At 47.9% G+C, this 27,873-nt stretch overlaps 3 protein-coding genes across 3 annotated transcripts; 2 read left to right on the top strand and 1 right to left on the bottom strand.

Annotated features, from left to right (window-relative positions):
• Nucleotides 1-1,186: 1,186 nt before the first annotated feature.
• CLAFUR5_07041 (Transaldolase) lies at nucleotides 1,187-2,433 on the top strand (the record flags this gene model as incomplete). Its single annotated transcript, XM_047906189.1, has 3 exons — nucleotides 1,187-1,468; nucleotides 1,519-1,982; nucleotides 2,046-2,433. Coding segments are annotated over 3 exons (1,134 nt in total), but the record flags the coding sequence as incomplete, so codon positions are not given.
• Nucleotides 2,434-3,911: 1,478 nt separating this feature from the next.
• CLAFUR5_07040 (uncharacterized protein) lies at nucleotides 3,912-5,024 on the top strand (the record flags this gene model as incomplete). Its single annotated transcript, XM_047906188.1, has 1 exon — nucleotides 3,912-5,024. The coding sequence occupies one exon, from the start codon at nucleotides 3,912-3,914 to the stop codon at nucleotides 5,022-5,024; it is 1,113 nt and encodes a 370-aa protein (XP_047763165.1).
• An 865-nt stretch (nucleotides 5,025-5,889) lies between these two features.
• On the bottom strand, nucleotides 5,890-6,815 carry CLAFUR5_07039 (Methyltransferase ustM; the record flags this gene model as incomplete). Its single annotated transcript, XM_047906187.1, has 2 exons — nucleotides 5,890-6,527; nucleotides 6,575-6,815. The coding sequence occupies 2 exons, from the start codon at nucleotides 6,813-6,815 to the stop codon at nucleotides 5,890-5,892; spliced, it is 879 nt and encodes a 292-aa protein (XP_047763447.1).
• Nucleotides 6,816-27,873: the final 21,058 nt, after the last annotated feature.

Genomic DNA, 27,873 nt, shown 5'->3' with positions numbered 1-27,873 from the left:
GAACAGCCGACATATCAAGAAACCTTGACATTCCTGCGTAAATGCCTGAGCCAACACAGGGAAGACAACAATCAAGTTCGTGAGAAAGATTGTACCTCGGCGACCAAGGACATTGTTGATAGGATCCGCTGCCCATACACTGGCAAGGCCGAAGAGTGTAGGAGCAGCGTTGATGACTCCTATCAGCCATGGTCGGTGTTCAATGCCAAATTCTCGAGGGAAGGACAAGTTTGCTCCGTTTGCGCCAGTGTTGTCCCAGCCCTGGAACGCTGAACCGAGGGACACGATGCCGATGCAGAGATAGAGCGCCCACGGTAGATCCCAACGTGCGAAGTCTCTCGCCGCAAGAAGTGTTTGTCCTCGTCCGTGAGTTCGATGATGTCTTCGAAGTGATCTGGACGTTGGGCGATGAGTGCAGCTTTCTGGAAAAGCTCGACCTTGTCTTCGAAGCCATACGCCATGCAGAACGTATCGACGTCGTGCTGCAGCTCATCATGGGTCAAATGCACAAGCGGATTGCGGATGGTGGCCTCGTCGCGAGGGCTGGATGCCTTGACAGCTCCATGTTCAATGTGCTCGATAGTCGCTTCGTCCTTGAGTCTGGTATCGACCGTTCCTACAATGGGTTGGGCCTTGGTAGTCATGGTCCGTCGAAACGTCGCTTAGTCTTGTAGATTGTTCATGCAGTCTTGTTCCACGAGCTGCAATTCTGACCGCGATATCTCGTATGCTCGACTCGAAGCTTGCAAGACGGACTCATGTGTGCTGACTTCGCCTGTCTTCAAGCCGCCAATAGAAGGAGAAGACCGCAGAGAACGCCCAGGCAGTCTGGCCAACTTGTCGTCTGACCAAGTCTATCCGCAATTGCCGGACCATCGACCTGCACAGGTCCAACAAGATCGTAACCTTACTTTGGAGTCGGCAAGGACTCTCCACATTTTGACTCCATGAAAGGATGCGTAGAACCTGGAGCAGCCCAGGCCCTGCGTGCGAGCGTGTTGAGTGTTGCAGGGTAATCCTGATAAAGATCCAGAGCCGTGCTGATCGTGGAACCACGTGGACCGGCTAAGTGCCATGTACCTGTGCAGGACAGCGATGTACACTGCGCAGGGCGAGTATAGTGGATCAGCGTTTGCAACACCAAGTACCTGTACAGATTGACTCGTCTAGCCATAAATTCCACAGTAAGAACTCGTGCTTCTCGTCTGCAATCAGAAGTTCACGGACGAGAATCATACCTCATCCGACGTCTCAAACATGGCTCGAAAAGCTGGAAGCGCAGCTTAACGTCGATATCGATTGGATGGATCCGACGTACTCTAAGAATCTATCCATCACGTCAAACGACATGACCAGTAACAATCTCTGGGTCAATCAGCAGATGTCGCATCCGGTGAACGAAGCCATGTTCAAGCAAGTGTGCAAAGAGCTCAAGCCGCAAGGTTGGAAACCTGCGTACACCAGAATCGTAGGTCAACAAAATGCCAGGCGTGTCGTATTGGGCTGACCAGCAGGAAGGCGGTGCTGATGTGCAAGTATAATCTTGACAACATCAAAGGTCGCGTGCTTCTCCAAGTGTACCCTAATGAAGCGTACGACACGCAAGCAGTCCTTGACTCAGCTCGATCATACGCCAGAGGGTCCGAACGAGCTGGTATTTCGAAGGATCGATACTGCATCAAGATTCCCTCGACCGATCCAGCGCTGAATGCGTGCAGAACACTGAAGAAAGAGTGGATCCGAACGCTCGGCACGGCGCTGTTCAGTGTGCCGCAAGCCATAGCGGCATCCCAAGCAGAATGCTTGTACATCAGCCCTTACTTCAACGAAGTCAAAGCGCACGACGATCATGCATTGTGGCCAAATGTCGAGGATCCAGCTACGCAGCATACCATGGCGGCGAGGACAATGCAGATCCTGGAAACGTATGCCAAGCTGTACAAGAAGACTGGCAAAGAACAGCCATTGCTGAAGCAGGCGAGGTAAGTCCTATACCTGGATGGCGCTTGTTTGAAAATGATCGTGGTTGACTGTCGAGTGACTAGTTTCATCTCAGCAAAAGAGGCCATGGCAGCTGGTGAGCATGGCTGCCACAGTGCGACCATTTCGCCGCAGGTGCTGGACGAGCTTGCGAGTCTCCAATACGACAGCTCGAAGCAGCCAGGCGAGGGCAAGCTAAAAGCGACGCACCCGTATAGAGAGTACGGCACGCCCGATCGACTCAAACATGTCTCGAAGGTCGATCCTTTGTCGAAAGGAAAGTCTGGGGTGAATACGGATATTGACTATCTGGCGAACAATGGCGCAGAGTTGCAGAAAGCCATAGAAGCGGATCCAGTGACCACACAGCGCCTGAAAGATGCGCTTGAGCTGTTCACAGGCGGCTTGTTGGAAAGCAAGGCCAAGATCGAGGCCGAATTTCAGAAAAGTTGATGAGCTTTGGTCGTGCATATGAGCGGCCGTTTGCAAGGCGGCAACCATGCTGAAGCATATTATAGATGAGAGCTTAGGTGAAGATTGTATCATCGTATGCTTGCGCTACCGGCAGAGTTAAATTGAAGTCTGTCGGTGTCCAGACATCGTCAGACCATGGATCCCTTTGCGCCGTGGTACTGTCTGTCCCAGATACGACAGGTTCCCCGAGTCGAGAGGGGTGTCCAAGGTGTGCAGTCTGCTGCGTAGTAGTCATCGCCACTGAACTGGAGACAAGTAAGTATTGCTCAAGTTGATGCCGTAGCGCGTCACGCTCTGCCTTCACATGAAGTAGTTCTTGCTGCGCCTCTTACATCGCCATCTGCTGCCTCTGATGCTGCTTGATGCTCTCCTGGACGATGAGGTGCTTAGACAGAAGGCTTTCCTTGGTATCGTCAAGGGCGGTGAGGAGGCTTGCCAGCTCCTGCAAAGGTAACCCGGTGGTAAACATAGCGGCAGACATGTAACAAACGGCGATGGGCCTACCAAAAGACTGCTGCTGAAAGCCTCGCGTCGCTCACGTTCGATGACACTGTGACGTGCTCGTTCGGCAGACGTGAAGTGAAGTGGCGTTCGCGTTTCTTACGCGTCCCACAGTCCACTATCCCCTCTCACCTGTCTTTCCGGGCCACCACCGGTGTCGCGGGCAGTTTTGGGCAGCCCCGCATTATCTAGACTCGACATTGCGTGAGCTCGTCGGGTTGTCGATACATACGGTATGTATGCATTGGATGGAGCGGAGCGCAAGAAAGAAGGAGCGAGAGCAACATGGTCAATGCGGCAGATGCCGGACTGAGCCGTGATTTGTCTTGGCGTGAAACATGGCAATTCAATGCTCTGTCCTGGGACTTTCCTCCAACAACAACAACTTGGTGCCGTGCAGCCCATCAAAGCTAGGACACGCACTCAAACTTCCGCCTGCCGATGCTAATGTCCTCTAGCTATTTCTCCATCGGCCAGGCTCGCTCCCTCCATCTAACCTCGATGCAATATGGCAAGGGCCTGAGGGTCTGCGGGTCTATGTTGCTTAGCAACCAAACCCGGAGGCCTGCGTCAGCGCAGACTTCGTTGTGAAGGATTCGACCATTGACTATGGGTCTATTGTACTGTCTAAGATCTTCGTGATGACCTAGCTGTCACGACGTTGTTCGGTAGTTGGGCATTGGCAAGCGCCTGCAGTCTCATGCAACACTCTATGGATCCATCCAACGGACCAAGCAGCTACCTCACTGGTTAGTCGCGGACTTAAACCAAGATTCATTGAGGAAATTCGCCATTCTCAGCTGCAGATAAGCCGCCACAGTCGCAGATCGTGGTGATCCCGAGCTGCCGTTCCCCAAGTCCGCATTTGCTGAACATGGAACGACAGAATGGACTTCATAAGACCGATGCCATAGGCATAGGTACTTTAGGTACTTGTCTATGTGCGAATCAAACAAATGCCGGAACGTCTCTTCGTCAGCTTTGAACATTGTCACACCAAGAAAGATCCATCTTCGACCCGAGCTGTGCGATCATGGGTCACGAAGGTTCAGCACGCTCGACAGCCTAGGCGTCAAGTGGACAGAGCATCGCCGACGACCAAGGAGGAGGAGCAAGAGCATGCGAATCAGCCTCTGCGGAACCTACCCACTCACGATTTTGGTGATCTAATAGTCACATCCGCAGAATCTGCCAAGGTCGTAACATGGTCATGGGAGCCTGTTGACCCGACATCGGGGCCTTCTCCAACGACAAGACGCAGGATCCAAGCACATGTGGCACACAGGCAGCACGAGAAACGTCGCCAGTCAGAGCGTGGGAAGAGTATGCCGCTGAAATCGACGAGCTCTACAAGTAGTACCTTTACCTCACCCCTGCCAACTCCGTTGCTTGAGAGGACCTTCTCAGCGTCGCCGCCTTTTTATATACAGGATCCGGCTGATCCACTTGGTGTTTATGCCCGTCGGCTTAACACCAGTGTGCCGGTCATCTGGTCGCACTATCTATGGCGGGAACGCGAGCACGGTCGTGCTTTTGGTGAGCATTATCCGCAATTTCAAGGTTGGGGGCCAAAGTATCTGCATCCTTTCATCACCAACAATCGCGCATTCCTTGCCACCACAGTCCTCTTTACGGGTGCCCATCTGCGCTTTCTGCAGGGGCACGATACCATGAGCATCCCAATCCTCCAACTACGATCCCTCGCCCACGATTACGTACAGGCGGCAATCGATAGTGAGTCGGAGCGCCTGGCAGACTCTAATATGTTGGCAATAGTAAAGCTCGCTCTCCTCGAAGCGATTTTCGGGATCAAAGAGGCGTACAAGGTTCACATGCGAGCTGTGGCGAGGATGGTACAGCTCCGTATGGGTCTTCTGAACTTAGGCATGGAAGGCTATACAGCTCGACTCTTGGTATGGTTCGATGCGAATCTCAGTGCTACCGCAGGCTCACCAAGGTACCTGGCTGAGGAAGCGTCCCGGACGACAGCGTCGACAGATCTCAGAAGAAACGAGGAAACATTTCGGCTTGGCGTGCACGAGCGGATGGGTCACAACGACGATGTTTGAGGGCGCAGGTTTGTCTCAACTCAGCCCACTTGCCAAAGTATATTCGGTCGGCGTCCAGGTATTCTGTGCTGGGAGATAGCTAACAACATCCTCACACCGAGAGAATATCGTCGACACAGACACGGCCCATCAATATTATACAGATATTAGCAGAAGGGGAATCGCTCGCGTACCTTGACACTCTGTCGTGCCTTTGGCTCAAGTATGCGGACGATTGCCAAACGAACGAATAGGCAGGCGTGCGCGACCGGCTAAGGTGGACCACCTGATCTCTTGGGCCTTCGTATAGTTGTCTCAAGCTCGATCTCGTACTTGCCAGGATGTTCCGTGGACTTCACGTCTTTCCTCCGTGCTATTTATACACCATCAAGCAAAATGAAGCTCATCGCAACCTTCTGGATCGTGCTTACGGTCTTCACTTCACTGGCGTTCGCCGGACCAGTCGCGGAATGTGCGTCTCTATAAGATTGGTTGCAAGCTCCCACTAATGTTTTCACGGTATCGCTAGAGCAGAGACAGGCGCCACCTATACCGCCTGGCGATGATAAGTGCAACAACTGGATGTGGGGAACTTGCTTTAAGAAAGTGCCACCTCCAGCACGATGCTAGACTGTCGGGAGGATACCGAGCGACAGCGGTCAACGAGGAATGCCAGAGTCTTGGAAGATGGCAGTGCAGTCACACGTAGGACGGAAGATGATAGCATACCACAGTACCCACCAGAGGTAACGTCCACCTGTTGCTCAGTGGTCTCTGGTCTAGTCTGCTCCACTTGTGGGTAACATCATACCGCTGCAGTTCATACCTGCTCAATTGACCACCAGCTTCACTCATGCTTCCTGTTTGACGAACTCACCTCGCCCGATCACACAAAGCTAGCGACCCAAACATCCATACTCCTGACCCCACCCGTCCCTCCTTCCACAGCCTTCACGCTCGCTTCACACGCATCCCGTAACGCAAGCACGACGCCCCTCCCCCTTTCATCAGCGACATGATCGTCCACTTCCCGCTCAAATCCGGTTGAAAGACAAGCAGAGACTTCCCACTGTCCGTCCAACATGCCCTCCCCGGCCTGTACAACAGACTCATCCTCCAGCTGCCACCCAGCGGCCAGAGCCAACTGCGTAAGACGCTTCGGACTCAGCACACTGCGAACATTCGACTCACTCTCAGCTTTGCGGCATTCTAGTGCAGCTTGGGTGAGGGCGGCTAGAACATGAGGCTGAGCATTGGGTTTCGTTGCTTGCAATGACCATTCAGCGAGACAGAGTCGATGACTGTGCTGCTTAAGGGCGCGCAAGGTGGAGAGAACGAGGGACGGCGATGGGAAGTACCACAGACAGTGGGCAAGTATCGTAGCATCGAACGTCTTGTTGCTGATGCCAGAAGAGCTGAGGTTCGAGAGGTAGTCCAGTGGAGTCAATTGAACCCATGTGATTCGCTTACCCAGCGGACCTTGCGAAATATGAGCCTGAGCTTGGCCGAGGGTATAGGGAGCGCCTACAGGAGTGTTAGCCGGTTGATTGGACATACTGTAGCGCACGTACCATAGTCAAGGTCCGCAGGATCGACCGCTACAACTGTACCCTGATCGCCTACAGCATTGGCGAGGACAGTCGTGCAGTCTCCTTGGCCGCATCCTAGCTCCAAAACATTCGAGCCTGATGGGATGTCCCAGTGTTGCAGGAGCGCCAACCGGTGCAGGGTCTGAGAGTGTTGGATGCTGAACTGCTCAGGGTCGTGCAATGAGAGACGAGCGAAAGCAGCGGCGTCTATGTTGGTGACCATATCGTGCTGTTCGGAATCGATTTGCGGGCTAGCTGGGTGACTTTCTTGTACTTCGTTGTGGCGTTCGCGTCGACGCTGTGAATCGGTGTGCCTGGTGCCGCTACCAAGGCAAGGATTGTGATTAGCTTTAGGGTGTGTCTGTCTGTCTCTGCTCTGCTCGAATGAACTCTCTTGGCCGCGTATCGTCTCATTGACCTGCTCTCATTGTGTCATTAACCTGCTCGCATTGTCTTATTAACCTGCTCGCATCGTCTCATTGCCCTGCTCGTGCCTCTCGTTTATTCACCTCTGCTGAATTAACCTGCTCGCGCTGCTCGTGCCTCTCGTGCATTCATCTCCACGATTAACCTGCTCGCATTGTCTCATTGCCCTGCTCGTGCCTCTCGTGCATTCACCTCCACGATTAACCTGCTCGCGCTGCTCGTGCCTCTCGTTCATTCACCTCCACGATTAACCTGCTCATGGCTCAGTAGCTCACGATCATTCGCCTTCACAAGGCCATGCGTTTCTGGCCTTGCCCTAACTTATTTAACGTGCTCTGCTGGAATGGGAGAGCAGGTTAAATGGGTTGGGTGAGAATGCGACGATGTGGCAATAATGGTCCCTGTGGCAGTAATATGGATACCGTGCAGGTCCCTGTCGGAGTAAGAAATACATAATGGTCCCTGTCGGAGTAATTCACCGAAAAAAGACATTGTTCATCGCAAGAACGGGAGAAAGCGACCACGAGTGCTCATGGTGCGATGGCTGTGATCGCGATGCGTGACCAAGCGAAGAGATGCCAATGCTGAAGAAGGATGTAGTGTAGATCGTGTTCGAAATGCCTTCCGATGTTGCCGGCGGTGAAATTCTGATTTTCGCCCACCTCGTTGGTGAACTCCAGACTGATCAACAAACAAACGAGTCAAAATTGAGGTGAATGACTTAATTGTTTGTACCCTGCTAGCTCGTGACTTGCCTTGCAAGTGAATACACAGCATCTGACTTGCCTTGGTTGCTCAACTTGTGACGTGCTAAGACCTATATCGTCGTCGTTACTAGTGTTGCTATCGACAGCAATTACTATATCATGATCCAAGGTCCGAACATATTGGATTAAGGGCCTACCTATTTAGGAGACGCAACGCTAGACAGGAACACTAGGGAGAACGATGATAAACGAAGGGGCGACAGCGTCGCAAAAGCAAAGAGCGCCCTCGAAAGGCGGCGAACGAAGGGAAACGCGCGGAGCGACGACGCGCCCGGGAGAAACGAAACACGGAGACCATTTACCACAACGACCACAACAACCGCAAGCCACTAACCAGAAGAACCAGCATACGAAACACGGTACAGACACGGCAGAATATACCGCGATTGTACACGAAATCACAGCCACCCTCGCGAGCGCCAATCTGCCCTACGAACGCGCGATCCGTAGCCTCCTCGAGAGCTCAGCCAAAGCGATCCAGGAGCTACTACGGGCGACGAAGGCGCTAGCGCTAGTAAAGGAAGTGACGAACGCGGACCTCCTACGGGAGATCCAGGCGCTAGGAAGAGCCAGGCCGGCGACATATGCCCAAGCGGCTACAGCAGCCGCAGAGCAACTGACGCACCGCGTTAGGCCAGTTCAGCGTAAGGTCACGATACATATAGACAACCCTGAAGAAAGAGAGCGGGTAGCGGTGCTATCGCACTAACGCCTCGTAGAGCAGGCGCGACAGGCTAGTAAACAAGACATTATTGCAGCCCAGAAGCTAAAGAGTAGAGAAGTGCGCTATACGCTCGTAACTATAGCGGGGAGACCGACGCTACTACAGAGCGCAGCCTAGGCGGTCGAGGCACTGAACGCGAAGAGCGCAGCGCCGGTCGCGCTAGTATACTAGGCCCTTATGCACGGTGTCCGAGTTGACACCTTCCTAGCAGACACCAGCCCGGCAGCGATAGGAGAGGCTATCGTAAAGGACAACTAGGCCACTATCCTAGGTCTCGTTATTGCCCGGGCGTACTGGCTAAAGAAGCCGGAACGAATAGAGCGGAAACACTCGTCGCTCGTACTCGCGTTTGAGTATAATAGCCAGAGGATCTAGGCTATAGAGAAGGGACTAGTCCTAGCCTACTCGTACCACTACGTTGAAAAGCACGACCATACCTATATAGTAACCTAGTGCTTCCGGTGCTAGGGATTCGGGTACACTTCAAAGTACTGTAGGCAGGAGACCTACTACGGCCACTACGCGAAGGCACACAACACCCGCGAATGCCCCTAACCTGAGATAAGCAAGTGCGCTAACTGCGGCGGGGACTACAAGGCGTGGATAGGCGGATGTAGAGTAAAGAGGTAGGCAGCGGAACAGGCGGTAGGAGCGCGCCTAGGTGTACGCTAGGAAAGAGGAGGAATAGCGACAGCACTACACCGTCTAAGAGTCGACGCCGACGGCTTCTAGCCAGTCATGTATAGGAGCATGAAGAGGAGGCCAAATGGCGATGGACGCTTAATATACGGAGCAGGCCGACTAGCGCTTACCGACCCCCGGGCTTAGGGCCTCGGACAGACGCGCCTCGATGCGACGATGTTCCGCCCCTACGGAGGTAGCGCGCCCTTACCGGTAGCTACGCTAGCGACGCCGGCCCCGCGACAGGACAACGAAGGCGAGGGCGAGGGCGACGAGGACGACAATATAGTAGTAAACCTACGGAGGCAAAAAGGAGAACTATAGCTAACATAACAGTCTAACTATAAATAGTACGCTTACCTAGCTAACTATCGTATACTATAACGCTAATAAGAGCAAGGACAAGGCCTAGAAGCCACTCCTTAGCCTACTACACCCTAGCCGGCACTATGTAGTTACTATCTAAGAGCAGTAGATAAACGGAAAGACGACACTCGTAGACCCGAGATACTACCTTATAGTACCCTAAGGCGACTAGCCGGTAGCGCGGGTCTACTTCTACGTAAGTAAAGAAATCGCGATAATAACGTAGACGACCTATACCTACTCTAGCGATTTAGCCTCTCTACGGCTACGCCTTACCGACGGTAAGACAATAGCTATCTATAACGCCTATAACCCGTACTTAGTACCGGGCTCGATAGAAGACGATAGCCAGTCGGCTACCCTCTACTAGCTCTAAGAAGCTCTCTAAGAGGAAGCTAATATATATATCCTAGTCGGCGACCTTAACCTCTACTACCTAAGATAGGGAGGCGATAGCGTACTCTCGGCCTATAGCGCCGTAGACGCGCTTATCGGTCTAGTAGAGGCATCCGGCCTTAGCCTAGTACTTCCCGTAGGTACGGCTACGTATTAGTAGAAAAACACGACCTAGACGCTTGACCTAACCTTCGCGATATAGTAGATAGCCTAGCGGACTATCTTCTACGATACGGACCTAGAACTCGATACCGGCTATCTAGACTACCTAGCTATCCGTACGACGTTCGACGTAATATACTTATAGGCGCTACTAGCCCTAGAACTACGGCCTTAGTAGAAGAGAGCGGACTAGAAGGAGATTAATTAGGTACTAAAAGAACGAATAATAGCCCTCGTACCGCCGGTACCCCTCCGCGTAGAGGCGGAAATCGATATAGCGGTAGGGAGCCTATAGTAGTATATAGTAAGAGTAATCCGGGACAAGATCCCCTATACCCGACCCTCGAAGTACGCGTCGCTAGCCTAGTCGTAGGAATACGTAGACGTAGTCCGTATAACGGTAGCGGCGCGGCGCCGGTAGAACGAGATAAAATAGGACGCTATATACGCCCGGTACCGCCGACTAGATAACGAGAAGGGTAGGATTATTAGGCGCTAGGGTAATATTACGTAGCGTAACGCCGTCCGTAAAGTTATAGGAGATAGAAGTAAGGTCTAGAAGCTCGCTAAGTAGGCGCGTACGAGGAAGCCGGGGACGCCGCTACTACTACTATAGTTCCTACCTATCCGTAATAGGTAAGGGGTCCTCTAGGAAGCCTAGTAAGGTAGAGCCGACGCGCTAGTAGAGGCGTTCTTCCCTCCTCCGGTTACTACCCGACTCGATAATATCGAAGGCTTCGTATACCTAACGGAGCTCGAGACTAGCTAAGAAGTAACGGAGGCGGAGGTACTAATAGTACTAAAAGCGGCGCTACTAGACAAGGCCCTAGGACTAGATAAGATCCCTAACTAATTCCTTAAGTACTACCGCTAGACGCTCGCCCCGTACCTTACGGGGCTATTTACGGTATACCTCTAGTAGTTATACGTACCGACCCCCTTCGGTACTCGAGTATAGTCGTCCTCCGTAAGGAGGGTAAGGCTAGATACGACGTTAGGAAGGCCTACCGCCCGATAGCCCTACTTAGTACGATCGGTAAGGCGCTAGAGCGTATCGTAGCCGATCGTATCTCTAAGCTAGCCGAGGAGTACTAGCTCCTCCTAGCCGAGTAGATAGGAGCCCGACTAGGGCGGTCTACGACGACCGCCCTAGAACTCGTTACGGAATAGGTTTATATAATCTAAATAATACGCCGATAATAGGTCGCTACCCTACTATCCCTCGATATCTCGGGGGCGTTCGATAAAGTTTCCTACGCCCGACTACTCTATAACCTCCGGGCGAAAGGTCTACCTAGCTAGCTCGTCGCGTTCGTCAAGTCCTTCCTTAGTAACCGGTCTATATAGCTCGTCCTAGAGGAGTAGCGTAAACCTTAGATACGGCCTATAGAAACGGGGATCCCGTAGGGCTTATCGCTCTCTCTAATCCTCTTCCTTTTCTTCGCCTCTACGCTCCTCCCGCTACTTAGGAGAAGCGCCGACGGTACTAACTCCTATATAGGCTTTATCGATAATACGAATATCCTAATATATAGCGACTTAACCGAGACTAACTACCGCTAACTCGAAGCGGCGCTCGAGGTATATAACGAATAGGTAGCGCGATACGGGGTAGTCTTCGTACCTAAGAAGTACTAGATAATTTACCTTCTAAGGACCCCGAAGAAGTATAACCTCTAAGCTACAATCGAGGCCGGGACCGGCGTAAGCTAGATTACTCTATAGCTATCTATCCGGGTCCTAGGATTCTAAGTAGATACGTAACTCCGGTAGTACGCCTACCTAAAGTAGCTCCGGTAGCGGGGAGACTAGAATAAAGCCTTAGTTATACGCCTCGCGGCCTCTATATAGGGCGTAGCCTTCGTAAAGGTACGCTAGCTATATAGCTCTATCGTCCGACCGGCGATTACCTTTAGGGTACTAGTCTAGTATCTATCCTACGCGACTGGCTAGATAAAGTAGATTTAAAACGTATAGAACGAATATTTACGTAGGGTGACTAGGGTATACCGTACTATACCGACGTAGGTCCTAGAAGTAGATACGTAGATTACGCTACTAGACCTCTACCTCTAATAGCTCGCTATAGGCTATACGCTCTAGACGGCGAATAGTAAGGTAGGGAGCGACATCCGCGCGGCGTACTAGGCGATTACGACACGCCTTCGATCTATAGCGCCTAAAAAGAAGATAGGATTATAGGCCTAGCGGTAGCTAGATACGTAATAAACCCCGATAGTAAAGCTCCGAGTATAGGCTCTAGCTAGTAGTATACTAGTAGTAGGAGCGGGATAGGGACGCAAAGAACGGAAGGCTATAGTAAACGCGGTCCGTAGATATATATAGGGAATCTAGAACGAGCGCTAGGAGAAAGGCGAACGGTACCTAAACGGGTAACTACTACGGCGACGAGTATACCGACGAAAAGACGAGGTAGCGGCAAAGATAGGACCTATTAGCCGAGATAGGGTAATACTCTTCCGAGCCCTTACCCGCCTATAGGTAATAGTCGCGATACTACTCCGCTTAGAATATATTAGGTTTAAGGACTATCTATACCGCCAAAAGGTACCGGGAGTAGATAGTAGCCTATACGAATATAGAAGTGTCTAGACGCCGAAACACGTCGTACTATTCTATATACGCTTTATAGAAGCCCAATAGGTAATACGCCTCGAGACTAGGGCTATAGACTTCTAATATATAATAGGTATAGCGCGTAGGATACGAGTAGCGGTACGAATAGTAATATAGACCGGCCTACTATAGTAGTTCTAGATAGCGGGTAAGATAGTAGTAAGAATAGGGGAGATAGCCTAGGAGGAAGAGCTCTAGGAAGCCTTTGAAGGCGCCCTACCTATAGACGTAGTAGGACTCCGGCGGTACCGACGACTACGTAGGCGGGTAGACCGTAGCCTATAGCAACCCCGAGTATAGGAGGAATAGCGATAGGGGCACTAATAGAGTATAGGAGCCCGGAAGGGTCGACTCGTCGTCTACTCGACGGCTAGCTCGTTCTCCGCTCGACGGCCGACCTATATCCTACTTAATAGGCGACCCGCCTCTACTAATAGTCGACCTGTCGTCTACTCAATAGTCGGCTAGCTAATAATACTCGTTTCTAGGCACCGGGCAGATTAGTACTCCGGGGCGGCTAACTACCTAGTACTTACCGCTTCTAGTACGACAGATTGACCGATAAGTAATAGAGAGAACTTACTAATACCTATAGAGGGTTTTTCCCCGTACGACGGTTTTCCCCTCCCTCTTCCTTAATAGCCCCCGGCCTCGTAGACCTTTTAGGAGCTAGATAGGCATTATAAATATATTTATTTATATTTATTTAGTATTACTATCGGAGGTGTTATTACCGGAGTTCTTACCCTATTAAATAGCTCTTTCTCAATCGTTATCACCCCTTACTTATACTAGCTTTTCAAGGTCATTAGGTTGTTAATAGTGCTTACTACTATATGCCTTCGCTTCGGTCAAAGAATATTACCTACTTGACTAAACTATCGCTCCGGCTTATTACTTATTATAGGGTAGTAGTAGATATCGAGCGCTATTCGTACTAGATTAGACTATTACGGTAGCTTATCAACCTAATACTCAATAGGTGAATGAGTAATAGTAAGCTTAGCTTTAGGGTACCGCGGTAGGCGTATATACTACTCTATCTTATCGAGGCCTCGTTAAGCGTAATCTTCGTCGCTCTCGTAATCTTCGATAAAGCTCTTATCGACGGTAAGGTATAAGGACTATTACGGCTACTTCTTCTTAATCGTGACTAGCTTATAGGTTAGCTAGAGCTTCGTTACCTCTTTCTTACGGCCTATAATCTACGTATTAGTAGGACCGAAGCGGCTATTACTCTCGTTATACTTAAGCTAACGCTACTTTATTCTTAGGTATAATACGACTACTACTACGTATATAGGCGTGTCGTCTAATCGTATAAAGTATTTACTTATCTTCTACTAAGTAAGGTTGATCGCTATAGAGAAGTGACCCTCTACGGTTAAGGGTAGCTCGAGCCCCTTATCTAATACTCGTTTAAGTATTATATTAGCCGTTATTCGAGACCGCGGTAGTGTACGCCGTAGTAGCTAAAGTAGATACCTCTCCCGCTACTCTTCGAAGTATTATATTACGCGAGTAAAAGTAGGTAGTACCTACTAGATTATACCGAAGTTACCGCCGGTATTACCTTATAGAGCTATTATTACGTCCTTTAACGGCCGAAGGATCTCGATATATTACTTAATAATAGTCTAATAGTTAGCGGTAAGAGTATCGTATACAATCGAAGGAGGTTTACGACTAGGCTCTATACCGCGCTCTATATAGCGGCGTAGGTAGTTATACTAGCTATCGACTTCTCGGCGTATAAACTCGTCGATAGCTAGTATTAGGTACGCGGCTCTCTCGGTACTATCGACATAGTTATTCTAGCGTATCTTAATAGCGTAACGTACTTTACTACCGAGCGGGCTATACTACCGAGCGGGCTACTTTTACTAAGAACTGTACCACTTCTATAGATATAGCTATATAACTACTATTATAGTGTATACTGTCTTCAAACGAGGCCAAACTGACCTTAGCTGTCTAGGCTACGAAACGCGACGCGATAATTACGAATCGACTTGCTATAAAGGTATACGACGCGTCTCGAACTACACTAGGGTATCGATTGAATAGACGACCTCCTCGGGGTGACTACGAGCCTAATTCGAAGAAGCTTATAGAGCTAGAAGAGAGGGTAATACTTGAGTATATACTCGAGCTAGATCTTAAAGGTTTCCCGCTATTAAAGGCTAGTATATAAGTAATAGCCGATTTATTACTATAAGAGAATAGTCTTAAGCCCGCTAGTCTTAATTAGATAGACAGGTTTATTAGGCGGCATCGTGAGCTAAAGGTTCGTATAACACGTAGATACGATCGTTAGCGAGCCCTAATAGAAGATCTAGACGTTATCGAGAAGTAGTTCTTACTTATACGTAATATAAAGGAGAAGTATAGTATCCTTAACTAGGACACCTATAACTTCGACGAGACAGGGTTTATAATAGGTGTCATTACGTCTTAGAGCGTCTTTACGGGTTTGAAAAGGCGTAGTAGAAAGAGGAAGGTCGTTTAACAGGGCAATAGAGAGTGAGTAGAGAGATAGCGTATTGGATAGCTCTTATATAAAGCGAGATTAGTAAGCTACGTAAGTCTAACGAGGCCCTTATATAGCAGAAAGCACGAAAGCGCAAGTACATTTAGTCTAGAGGGTCTCTAACCTTCGATAAGGCGTCGTAATTGATACCTCTAGAGGATACTAGGAGGTAGGAAGTGAGTAGAGAGTCGCTAGATAGTGTTCGGCTAGTACTAAGGCTACGACGCTATAAGCGATATAGCGAGTCGGGGTATAACGTACGTACCTATTAAGTAGACTCGCTAGATAGCGAAGAATCTAAAGAGGAATTGTCCTCCTAGTAACGATTCTATAGTATGTCGTCGTGTTAAGATACCGTCGTAATTAAAGTAGAAGTAGTATAGTTCTTAGTAAAAGTAGCCCGCTCGGTAGTATAGCCCGCTCGGTAGTAAAGCACGTTATTATATTAGCTATAGTTACCTATTCTTCCTCCGTAGGTTTACTACTATATTATCGTCCTCGTCGCCCTCGCCCTCGCGTTCGTTATCCTATCGCGGGGCCGGCGTCGCTAGCGTAGCTACCGGTAAGGGCGCGCTACCTCCGTAGAGGCGGAATATCGTCGTATCGAGGCGCGTGAATCCGAGGCCCTAAGCCCGGGGGTCGGTAAGCGCTAGTCGGCCTACTCCGTATATTAAGCGTCTATCGCTATTTAGCTTCCTCTTCTTACTCCTATATATAACCGGCTAGTATTAACGAGCTAAGGGCCCCTTTAGACCCTGAAATTTACGCGTCGAATCTCGTTAACCTTTAACGGTTAATTACGTAGTAGGGGTATATAGGAGTACTACTAAGATATATATAGTTAGGAGGCGACCTTAGTAGGAAGTGGGATTTACGAGGAATCTCTCTATAAGGCGGAGATACGGGAATCTAAAAATTTCAGATTTATTATCTTTTTTTAAGATTACTATATATACTTTACGGCCCGCGGATAGATAAGTATATATACCTACGCGTAAGCTATCTTAAGATTACTAGGCGCGCCCTTACTTACTAGAGTAGTTAGTCGTCTATATTTTAGTAGTTAATAAGGGGGTTGTTACGGCCCTAGGCCTAGTAAATAGTTAGCTAGTATATAGGTCACGTGACCGTACGTTACTAGCGCGCCTCGGCTATATATAACCTCGGCGTACCTCGCGCTCCTCTTTCCTACGTACCTAGCTACTTTATATTAACACGATTATAAACCGTTATACTTAGCTAGATCTCTATATCTAAAGAAGAGCTACGACGGGATCTATAAGAGCGTAGATTATTAATAACCGCGATAAGAAATCGCGGCGTACGATAGAAGAGTACGACGTAGTATAAGAGACTACCTTAGGCTAAGTAGTACCTAATATAGTACGACCCTAAGGATAGCGAGGCTCGCTACTAGCTATACGCCTAGTAGTACGGCGCAAGTCTATATTTAATATATAGACTTAAGGATAAACTTAAGAATAGTAGTAGGCTACCGACGACGCTATCTAGTAGAGACTTAAGAACTTATAGCGCCTAGTTACCTACCTACCTACTAAGTTCAACTTATACGACCTCCTTACCGACAACGAGATTTAAGAAGTTAACGGTATAGCTATAGCGGTAGTCGACTACGATAACGACGGCGCGACCGAGGAAGGCGAAGGAGAAGAAATATAATAAGTCGCGAAAACCCTCCGTATCCTAGTTAATAACTTCCTCTAACTCGACGCTAACTAGCTCGTTAGGCTAATATAAGATCCCGAGATAGTAGCGGCTATTTACTTTATCCTACGCCGCGCCGAGTAAGAGTATAGGAATGTAATATAGATAGCTACTATCCTTTACGAACAACTAGGTAAGGTAGGGTAGGAACTCGGGAAATAGAAGAGCTACGAATAGTAGATACGTAACGAGTATAACGTATCAGTTAAGGACCGCGATATATAGAAGACTAAGAAGGAGAAAGCTACTAAGTACCGTAATATATATTAGAAGGACTTAGGCACAGTACGAGTAGAGAAAAATCAGGCTAAGTAGTAGCTTATTACGGTCTAGTAGGAACTCGACAACCTAAAGGCTTAACCTAAATCCTCCTCTAGCGCCGTACTCGTAGTACAAAACGAGTCTCTAAAGAAGTAAGCTAAGGAAGCCCTATAATAGCTTAACGATAACGACTCTAAGATTAGGGCACTTAAATTAGACCTCGACATATATAAGACAGAGGCTTAAACCTACTAGAACGACATCTAGGAGCTAAATCAATCCTAGTAAAACTAGGTCGACGAGCTTAAGAAGCAACTCGAGGATCGTAGTAGGTCTAGGGTACGCTCGTCGCTATCTCGCGTAATGTTATAACGCCGCGTACTATAGAACGGTCGTGACTCTTTAAGAGGTAAGGATAATAGGGCGGAAGGTAGACGAGCAACTAAGAAGGGTAAGAAATACTCTCGTAAGATAGATAATAACGACTCGGACCCGTTATCCGAAAGTTTAGAGTTAGAGGAGGACTCGGAGTCGGATAGCGATGCCCGTACTTATCGCCGCTCTTCTAAGAAGAAGAAGTAGGTATACGGCTTCGAGTCTCTAGTTAAGTACGATACCGAACTTGGCTAGCCCTTTAAGACTTAGCGCGGTGTTAATAAGCCCGAGAAGTTTATCGGTACTATCGATAGTAAGCTACTAGAACCCTCCCTTAAGAAGTTCCTCTTAGAGTTAGAGACTATCGTCGACTATACGGTCTTCCGTAATAAGAAGGTAGTATTAAAGTTTGTCTATAACCTCCTTACTTCTCCTAGCGACGCGTAGGAGTTAGTCGGACCTAAGATTCCTACTATCTCTAGCGTCTATACGAGTAATAAGAAGTTATATAAGGGCATTAACGACCTAATTTAAGAGCTCGCTAATCGCTATAGTAACCGTAATCCTATCGGCCGAGCCCGCGAGCGTATATACTCTCTAAAGATAGACGGTAAGGACACCTTCTAGTCCTTCTACCTAAAGTAGCGCTAAAACGTAAACATCCTAGGCCTAAAGGGTAAAGACGCGATAGACTACCTATAACGCAAGCTAATAGTCCGCTACCTTAATAAGTATCTAACGTATTAGCTAACCTCTCTTAGCGATATAATCGATAACCTTTATTAAGCCGATAAAGACTTTAAGATCTTAGACAGCCTCTACCCCCGTAATAAGAAGCCTAAGAATAATAAGAAGGACGGTAAGGACAAGGACGATAAGCTAGTAGGCGTAGCTCCCGGTAAGCTACCTCGTAAGGCCTAGTCGACCCGTCCTAAGCCCTTTAAGAGTAGTCTCGGTAAGACCTTAGACGAAGCCGAGAATACTCGCTATATACGCGAGAGCCTCTATAAGAAGTGCCGTAAGCCCGGTTACCGCTTATAGTAGCGTACCTATAAGCTCTTCGAGTACGAAATGCCGGTACGTCTAGGTACTAACGCTAGCGGTACTAACGTCGTCGAATTACCGGCGGGAAATACGTACTCTACTACTTAAGCGTAGAAGTAAGTAGACATAAATAAGAACAGTTATACAAAGAATTAAGAAAAGTACTACTAGTAGAGCCTTTACTAGAAGGACTTAAGCTATTATTATATGTTCTTAGGATAGTAGAAATAGAATATGACCTAGTTATTAGCTTATACCTAGTAATGCCGGGCGTAGCTAATAGGCAATATGTATTGACTTTCCTTAATAACGGTGCTAACTTAGATTATATTAACTCTTCTTATACGCGTAAACATAACCTACCCTTAACTAAGCTTAATAACCTATTAGTACTCGGATTAGCTAATAGGTCTATAGCTACGGAAATGATTAAATACCGTATAACTATAGAATTCACGCTTAGTAATAGCTATAGAGAAACGAGAACGTTCTAGGTTACTTATCTAGAATACGATATAGTACTAGGTAGACCTTAGCACGATAAATATTAGCTAGGTATCCACTTTGCCTCTAGTATAATAACCCTCGACTCGGAGTACTATAAGGAACATTGCCTATAGAGCGGCAAGCTAGTCTAGGTATAGAGTATTAACGATAAGTAGGAGCCTATAATTACTAAGCAAAGCTTCGAAGTAGCTCTAAAGACCCGATTACTATATCAAGCCACCGTTAAAGAAGACGATAAAGGAGATCTAGTCTAGACTATAACTTCCGACGTAATTATAAAGTAACGACCTAAGCCCGAGATATCGACCGAGACGCCGCCCGTACCGATACTACCGGATATCGATATCTAGGAAGTTAGCGAAGCGGCTATCGACAGGATAGCTAGGCAAAAGGGAGCCAAAGTATATATAATGTTTATTTTCGATAAGAACGAATAATAGTAACTAGGGAATCTCCGCGTAACGGACCCTTTAATAGCTTATACTATAAGTACTCGGAATATACGTAAGGTAGTAGAATATAGGCCTAATACTAGCTATAGAATGCTATCCGATAATAAAACTATCGAACGACTAGATACTCGAGTAGCGGCGTTCGTACTAGTAGCGTAGCGTACTAGCCCGATACTATCCGCTTATAAGATATACGTATAGTCTAATATTAACAAGTTTATAAAGAAAAAGGAGGAGACAATCGATCCGAAGGATCACCTCCTACCTATCTATTACGAGTTTATATACGTCTTTTCTAAGCAAGATACGAAGGAGCTCCTACCGTATAGGCTAGGTATCGACTATAAGATTAAACTAAAGCCTAGCGCGACTCTGCCCTTTAGCCGACCTTACCGTATATTAAACTAAGAGGACGAGGTAATAGCTTATTAGGTCTAAGAACAATTAGCCTAGAAGGGTATCCGTAGATACGAAGGAAGGGTAGACGTACCTTTACCTATACTTATCGTTAAGAAACCTAGCGGAGGACTTAGAGTTTATATCAACTATAGATAGGTAAACGAACGTACGATAAAATCTAGGTATCCTATACCCCTAATATAGGATATACTTAACCGTATTATAGGGAAGAAGTACTTTAATAAGCTAGATATCATCGCCGCCTTTAACCGTATACGTATAGCGGAAGGGTCGGAATAGCTAACGGCGTTTACAATACGGTATAGCTAGTTCGAGTGCTTAGTAATACCGTTTAGACTATATAATACACCCGGGACATTTCAATTGTATATTAACGATACCCTAAGAGAGTTCCTCGACGACTTTACGTCCGCGTACCTCGACGACATCCTAATCTTTAGCGATACGCTCGAAGAACATATCGAGTATATAAAGAAGGTACTCCGTAAATACGGTAAGGCAGGCCTTTAGCTCGATATCTCTAAATACGAGTTCTATACTTAGTCTACTAAGTACCTCGGATTGATTATAAGTAAGGATAGCGTATTAATAGACCTAGCTAAGGTATAAGCGATACATAAATAGGGGACTCCTACTAACGTAAAAGACATCCTTACGTTTAATAGATTCTTAGGCTTCTATCGACGCTTTATTAAGGACTATGTTGAGAACATACAGGCCGCAGGACAAGCATGTAGGTGTGGGTGTGTCATGTGATTAGATCACGTGACTAGGGTTTGCCAGCCTATAGGCTGGCCAACATCCGGACACCTAGCATCTACCTACACCAACACCGGCGATACTGTATGTAGATACACGCTATCCCATTAGGTCCTTCTTCGTCTTTGGTGTGATCCGCCGTCTTCCACTGCTGCGCAACTCGTACCTGTTTAACAGGTTATGAGCCCGGGTTAGCAACTCGGTGTTTCACCCTCGACAAAGTCGTATTGGAGTTATTCCTCTTCAGAACAAAAGGAAGGCAGACTGGAGGCCGCACCCGCATTGCACAGGAAGCTACAGCCGCGCTGTAGGTGCATATAAGACGTGAAAGAGCCTAGTGAGGCACTGTCAGACTCCGAGTCAGGGAGCCTGTGCCAATACCTCAGACAAGTGGGCGAGCTTACTGAGAAGAGTCGCTCTCCGGACATCGCGTTCGCATCGACTAACTGTTCCATCTGAGAGAGCCGCAGTGTCTCAGAAACCCCCTCTGCTGAGAGAGTTACGCTACAGTGTCTCAGCACCAACACGATCCTTACCGACCGACTTTCCTCCTCTTCCCGGCGGATAGCCATCCTCTCCGCTATCAACCTCGCGTTCGGTTTATCCCATTTCGATCCGATCGCGTACGACCGAATACATCCTTTTACCTGAGGGCAGCCAACCTGTCCCTCAACTTACAAAAAATGGAGAACGAGACTGGGTTCATAAGAAAGAGAGCAGCACCTCTTCTGACAAGAGAGAACCACGAAACATGGTTCAAGCTGATGAGAATACACCTGGTATCAAAGCAGGTTGACTGGGTCCTCGAAGACATCATCACGGACATTCCCGCTGCAACCCCATCTATAGCGACACCCTCTGCATCATCGGAGTCATCCCTTCCTTTGGATCAAGCGATAAGGAAGGCATCGTACAGACGGCACAATGCAACGGCCCTGTATGAGATGTACATCTGTCTGTCGACAGATGACCAAGAGATGACATACGAGATCCGGCATGCGAAGGAGTTGTGGGAATGGGCTGAAGCTAAATATAAGAGAAGACTTCTCGCTACTGGAAGAAGTTTGCTTCAGCAATACACCAATTTCGTGATGACAGAAGACCAGTCTATAGATGACGCCTGGCAGGAGCTTAGCTCAATTGCAAGGAGGGCTGTTTCAATCTCGCCTCAGTTCCAAGACATCAAGACTGAGGACAGAAAGATCCAGCAACTCTTAGCAGCTCTGCCAGACTCATTTGGCTCAATTCGCGATGCAATTGATGCCCAGGTGAATCTCTCACCACAAGACATTCTTGCAATTCTTAGGGAGAAGCAAGAATCAATGATTCATCAAGGGACAGCCATGTTCGCTAAGAAGGGTTTCCAGGGCAAGCTCACGTGCCATCTCTGCGGTGGTGACCATTTTATGAGCAAGTGCCCACACCTTTCTGCAGCTCAGCAGGCTGTTAGGAACAAGGACAAACTAGCTAGGGTTACCTACCCTGCTAAGAGACAACCGTCACCACCTCGTAGGAGGTCATCATCACCAAACCTTCGTGATGTCCTCAAGGTGATGACGGACCTTGCAAAGCAGATGAAGGAGAGCCGCAAGCCAAAGGCCTCCTCTAGTAAGCCTGCAAGGGCCCATGCGACCCAGGAAGACGCATCAGACCCTGAGATACCATCAGAAGATGATGATGTTGATGAGGTTGCCCATTCCACTGTGGAAGCCAAAGGCAAGTACCCCTCGTCCGAGTGGTTGCTTGACTCTTGTGCATCATCACATATGACTGACCAAGATTCACTATTCAGGACACTGAAGCCTCTTCAAAAGAGGAAGTGGATCAAGGTTGGGGGTGGCTATCTACAAGCTACACATATGGGAAGTGCAGTAATGGGTGGTCCTTCTGGAAAGCAAATTGTCTTAGAAAATGTCCTGTTTGTTCCTGGCCTTGGAGTTAGTCTTGTTTCGTGGAATCAGTTCAGCCAACAGTTTGCTGTCCAACCACCCAGTTTCACCCTAAAATCCTTGTCTGGTAAACCCGTTGTCCAGACCAAACTTCGAGGAGGAGTACCGTTTATCCACTCGATCTCGGAAATTCTTGAGCCACAGCATGCTGGCATACTCTCTCAAGAACGTGACGGTACCGCTATGGCTAACACTGAGTCCGAAGATCAGTGGGAGCTATGGCATAGAAGATGTGCACACCTTGGCAAGGGACTGCTAAGAAACCTGCATAGAGTCACTGACAAGAAAGATCCCATTCCTGTTCCTTCTGAACACCAGAATTGCAAGGTCTGCTCCCTTGCAAACATGAGGAAGTTCAAAGGACCTGCCACAGAGAGGAAAGGGGAGAGGCTGGCCCTCATCTCCATTGACATCTGTGGGCCTTTTCAGGGCGCAGTCTCTAGGCTAGGATACAAATATTGGCTTGAGATTGTAGACAACTTCTCTAGGAAGAAGTGGGTAATCCCTTTGAAGGCCAGGAGCGACGCTCCTGCAGCCCTACGGGATTGGAAGGTCCAGGCAGAACGGCAGTCAAGGTGCTTTCTGTCTGCGATCCGCAGTGATGGTGCAAAGGAAATTCTCGCCTTGCTAAAAGAGTGGGAGAAGGAGTTTGGCACTCAGATGGACACAACTGATGCCTACAACTCTCTTCAAAATGGACCTGTGGAAAGGTCAATTCAAGCCTCTGAGAACACAGTCCGGGCTATGCTTGAAGACTCTGGCATGCCAGTTGAGTTCTGGCCAGAAGCTTTGCAAGCACAGACTGTGATCAGAAACAGACTGCCTAATGGTCCGATCATTGATGGTATTGCTCTTTCACCAGAAGAAGCCTTTACTAGCCAAGTACCGTCAGTCGACCATTTCCGCGTCTGGGGATGCAAAGCTGTGGTCTATGTAGACCCAAGAGCCCAACCTCAAGGCTTGAGGAGAGACAAGTTGATGAACCGAGGAAAAGAAGCCGTGTTTGTGGGCTACTCAGAAAACACCACAAAACAATGGCTGTTCTGGGATCCCGACATGAAAGCAATAAAAGCGCATAGTCACGTCGACTGGTTTGAGAATGAGAAGGGGGGAGATATGGATCTTGGTATCACCTTCACTAACCAGCCGAGTCGAGCGCCACAGCGCAATCCTGTTGGGAGGAAGCCCTTTGGGGCGAAATTTTCCGATAGGGGATTATCAGAGACACCGTTACGAAGGCCAGGAGAAAATATTGAGGCGGTTTCAACACTGTCGAAGGCCGATAACGGTGGATCTGTACAGAACCTACCCAAGTCATCAACACCACAGCAACCGCTGTTTGTGCAACTTCCCCCTCCCCCAAAGGACATTGGGGAATACCAGAAGTTTGGAGATCAGGGTACTCCAATGAAAGAAAAAGAAGATGTCGTTCAGTTCGACCCATCCGAACACCTAGCGCCACCTCAGGTTGCAGGCAACAAGAGGTCAAGGGGGGACGGAGATGATAACTCTGAAGAGCATGAGGCTAAACACCATAAGGCTCTTATCGCCCAGATGTTCCATCTAGACCCTACAATGAGCTGGGTAGAGGAGATTCTGAACGACGTGGAAGAACATGCATTTGCTGCTGTTGGGCAGGCCATAGCCTATCAGCAGGAAGTGCCAATCCCAAAGTCCTATAAGGCAGCCGTAGGAGACCCCGAATGGGGACATATGTGGAGAGAGGCAATCGAGAACGAACTTATTGCCTTAGCAAGCAACAACACCTGGGAAGCAGTTGTACCGCCAAAGGGTGCGAATCTAATTACTTCTAGGTGGGTCTTTGATGTGAAAAGAATGATTAGTGGAGCCATTGAGAAGTTCAAGGCAAGACTAGTTGCAAGAGGGTTTTCACAGAAATATGGGGTTGACTTCGAAGAGACCTTTGCACCTACTGTTAGACATGATACTCTCCGAGTATTCATGGCAGTAGTATGTGAGAGAGATCTCGAGATGCACCTAGTGGATGTGAATAATGCTTTTACCCAAAGCAGCCTTCTTGAAGACATCTATATGATCCCACCCCCAGGAGTTGAAGCACCTCCAAACATGGTGTTCAAGGTCCTACGAAGCCTTTATGGGCTTAAGCAAGCAGCTAGAGACTGGAACAAGCTTTGTGTTGCGAAGCTAGAGAAGATTGGATTTACCCAGTCCCAGGTAGATCCATGCCTACTTATCCATACGGATAGAGACCTTATGGTCCTTACCCATGTGGATGACATACCCATTGCAGCTCCGAAGCTGTCAGATGTTCAGTGGTTTAAGGCTGAGCTTGGAAAAGTGTTTAAGATTAAAGATCTTGGTGAACCTACGAAGATCCTTGGAATGAGGATTACAAGAGACAGGTCCCAAGGCACTTTGAAGCTTGATCAAGGACACTATGTCCACGCTAACTTAGCCAAGATGAACATGGCTAGAGAGAAGGCTACGCCAACCCACTCACCTATGGAGAGCTACGAGCATTTAGTACCTACGGCACCTATGGATGAGAGGTGCAACAAACAGGATTACCAGAGCCACAATGGTACCTGGATGTGGCCAATGACAATGACAAGGCCAGACTTAGCATTCCCCCTTGGAAGAATTAGCTCATTTGTTGCTGATCCCTCGCAGCAGCATATGAAGGCTTTGAAGAAGCTCTCCCGATACCTGCGGTCGTACCCAGACCTAGGTCTTATGTATAGAAAGGGAGGGGGCAATCTCCAGGGATACTCGGACTCTGACTACGCTATGGACAAAGTGGATAGAGTCTCAATTCTGGGATACGTGTGGTTCCTTTGTGGATCACCTGTGTCCTGGATGAGTAGGAAGCAGAAGTCTGTTGCAACATCAACAATGGAAGCTGAGTTCATGGCTATGAACGCAGCCGCAAAGCAGTCACAATTTCTTGCTGCTGTCCTCAGGGAAATGGGGTGCCCAGAACTGGTGGGAAAGAGCTCTTTCCAGCCGAGTGTAAGGGCAAGCAAGGGCACTGTTGACGAGCTAAGGCCAGTCAAGCTCATGGGTGACAACCAAGCCGCTTTGACACTTGTCAAAGATGCCCATGTGCATGAAAGGTCAAAGCATATTGATGTTGCATATAACTATGTCAGACATCTCTGGTGGCAGAAGAAGATTGCAGTGGACTACTGCCATACAAAGGACATGGCTGCTGATGGGTTAACAAAGCCCCTCAATGGCCAGCAGTTCCAAAACTTTGTAAGGCAGCTCCAGCTTGCGTAAAGGGATTGTAGGAGACCATGTGGCCTGAGTGGGAGTGTTGAGAACATACAGGCCGCAGGACAAGCATGTAGGTGTGGGTGTGTCATGTGATTAGATCACGTGACTAGGGTTTGCCAGCCTATAGGCTGGCCAACATCCGGACACCTAGCATCTACCTACACCAACACCGGCGATACTGTATGTAGATACACGCTATCCCATTAGGTCCTTCTTCGTCTTTGGTGTGATCCGCCGTCTTCCACTGCTGCGCAACTCGTACCTGTTTAACAGACTATAGTAAGATAGTTCTACCTATAGTAAAGCTAACTAAGAAGGACAACCCCTAGTACTAGACAAACGAATGTTAGAATGCGTTCGAAGGACTAAAGTAAGCATTTACCGACGCTAAGGGAATAGTACTAGCGATGTTTATCCCCGGGAGACGTACCGTCTTAGAGACTAACGTAAGCGACTTTATGACCGTAGTAGTCCTATTGTAATATAACGAGGATAATATCCTCCGCCCTATCGTATACCTATCGAAAAAGATGAGCCCGTAGGAGTATAACTACGACATCTACGATAAGGAGTTACTCGTAATCGTTAAGGCGTTTAAGGAATAGAAGCTAGAGCTAATAGCCGGCGACATCGATAGACTAGACTTCGAGAACTTTACCGACCTAAGCGGCTACCCTATACTTGTCTATAGCGACTATAAGAACTTAGAATACTTTTTAATATCTAAGTAGCTAAACAGACGCTAAGCTAGGTAGGCCGAGTTCCTATTATAGTTCTTCTTTAAGATTGTATACCGACTAGGAGTATAAGGAGCGAAGCTAGATAGCCTTTTTCGACGTTCCTAAGACGCTATCTTATATAACAAGTCAGATCCGCGTTATACTTAATAGGATAGGGTACTACTGAAACTAGAACACTTCCTATCGGTTAGTATAAGCTAGATCCTAAGACTATCCGTATCCGAAGTAGAAGGAGTAGTTATAGACGAAGCCCTAGTAGTAGATATTAGTAAGTTATACGAACAAGATAACGTAGTCGAAGCTACTACCTAACTCGCGGTAGGAGAACTAGTAAAACTACTCCGAAAGAAGAAGATAGACGACAAGTACGTAATGCTAGTCGATAGTATAATATATATTAAGAACCGACATAGCGGATATAGCCTCTTCGTTCTACCTATAGAGGATAAGGAGAATACTGTCTATATACGTATAGTTAAAGCCTTTTACGATATACCGGTAGCCGGACACCTAGGTAAGACTACTACGAGTAGGCTCGTATTACGATATTATATATAGCTAAGGATAACCCGTTTTATTAGATCTTTCGTACGCGCCTACCGGATATATCGTAATAGCCGTAGTATTACCGAACTATAGTACGGACTTTTGGCCCTACTACCTGTCCCCTTCGATACTTAGGATAATGTTACTATAGACTTCGTTGTCGACTTGCCTAGAGCGGAGTGTACGGCCGACGGTCAATAGTACGAGAATGCGCTCACGGTGACTAATAGACTAGGTAAGGAGCGCTACTATATTCTAGTTCTCGAAATAATAGCTAAATACATCGCCTACGTCTATATTAAGTATATCTTCTTACGCTACGGATTACTAAAGACGATTATATCGGACCGCGGACCTTAATAGATTTTAGCCTTTTAGGGACGCCTTTATAAACTACTATAGATTAAGCGTAAGATCTCTACTAGGTATTATCCTAAGACCGATGAATAGAGCGAGACTACGAATAAGATAATAGAGCAATATCTACGCGTATTTATTAGCTATATATAAGATAACTAGCCGGACTAGTTACCGCTCGTAGAATTTATAGCTAATA

This window comes from Fulvia fulva, chromosome 6 (genome assembly GCF_020509005.1).
Source record: "Fulvia fulva chromosome 6, complete sequence".
Classification (NCBI taxonomy): Eukaryota; Fungi; Ascomycota; class Dothideomycetes; order Mycosphaerellales; family Mycosphaerellaceae; genus Fulvia; species Fulvia fulva.
Note: the sequence above shows the minus strand (reverse complement) of the source record. Positions and strands in the feature narration are given on the sequence as shown.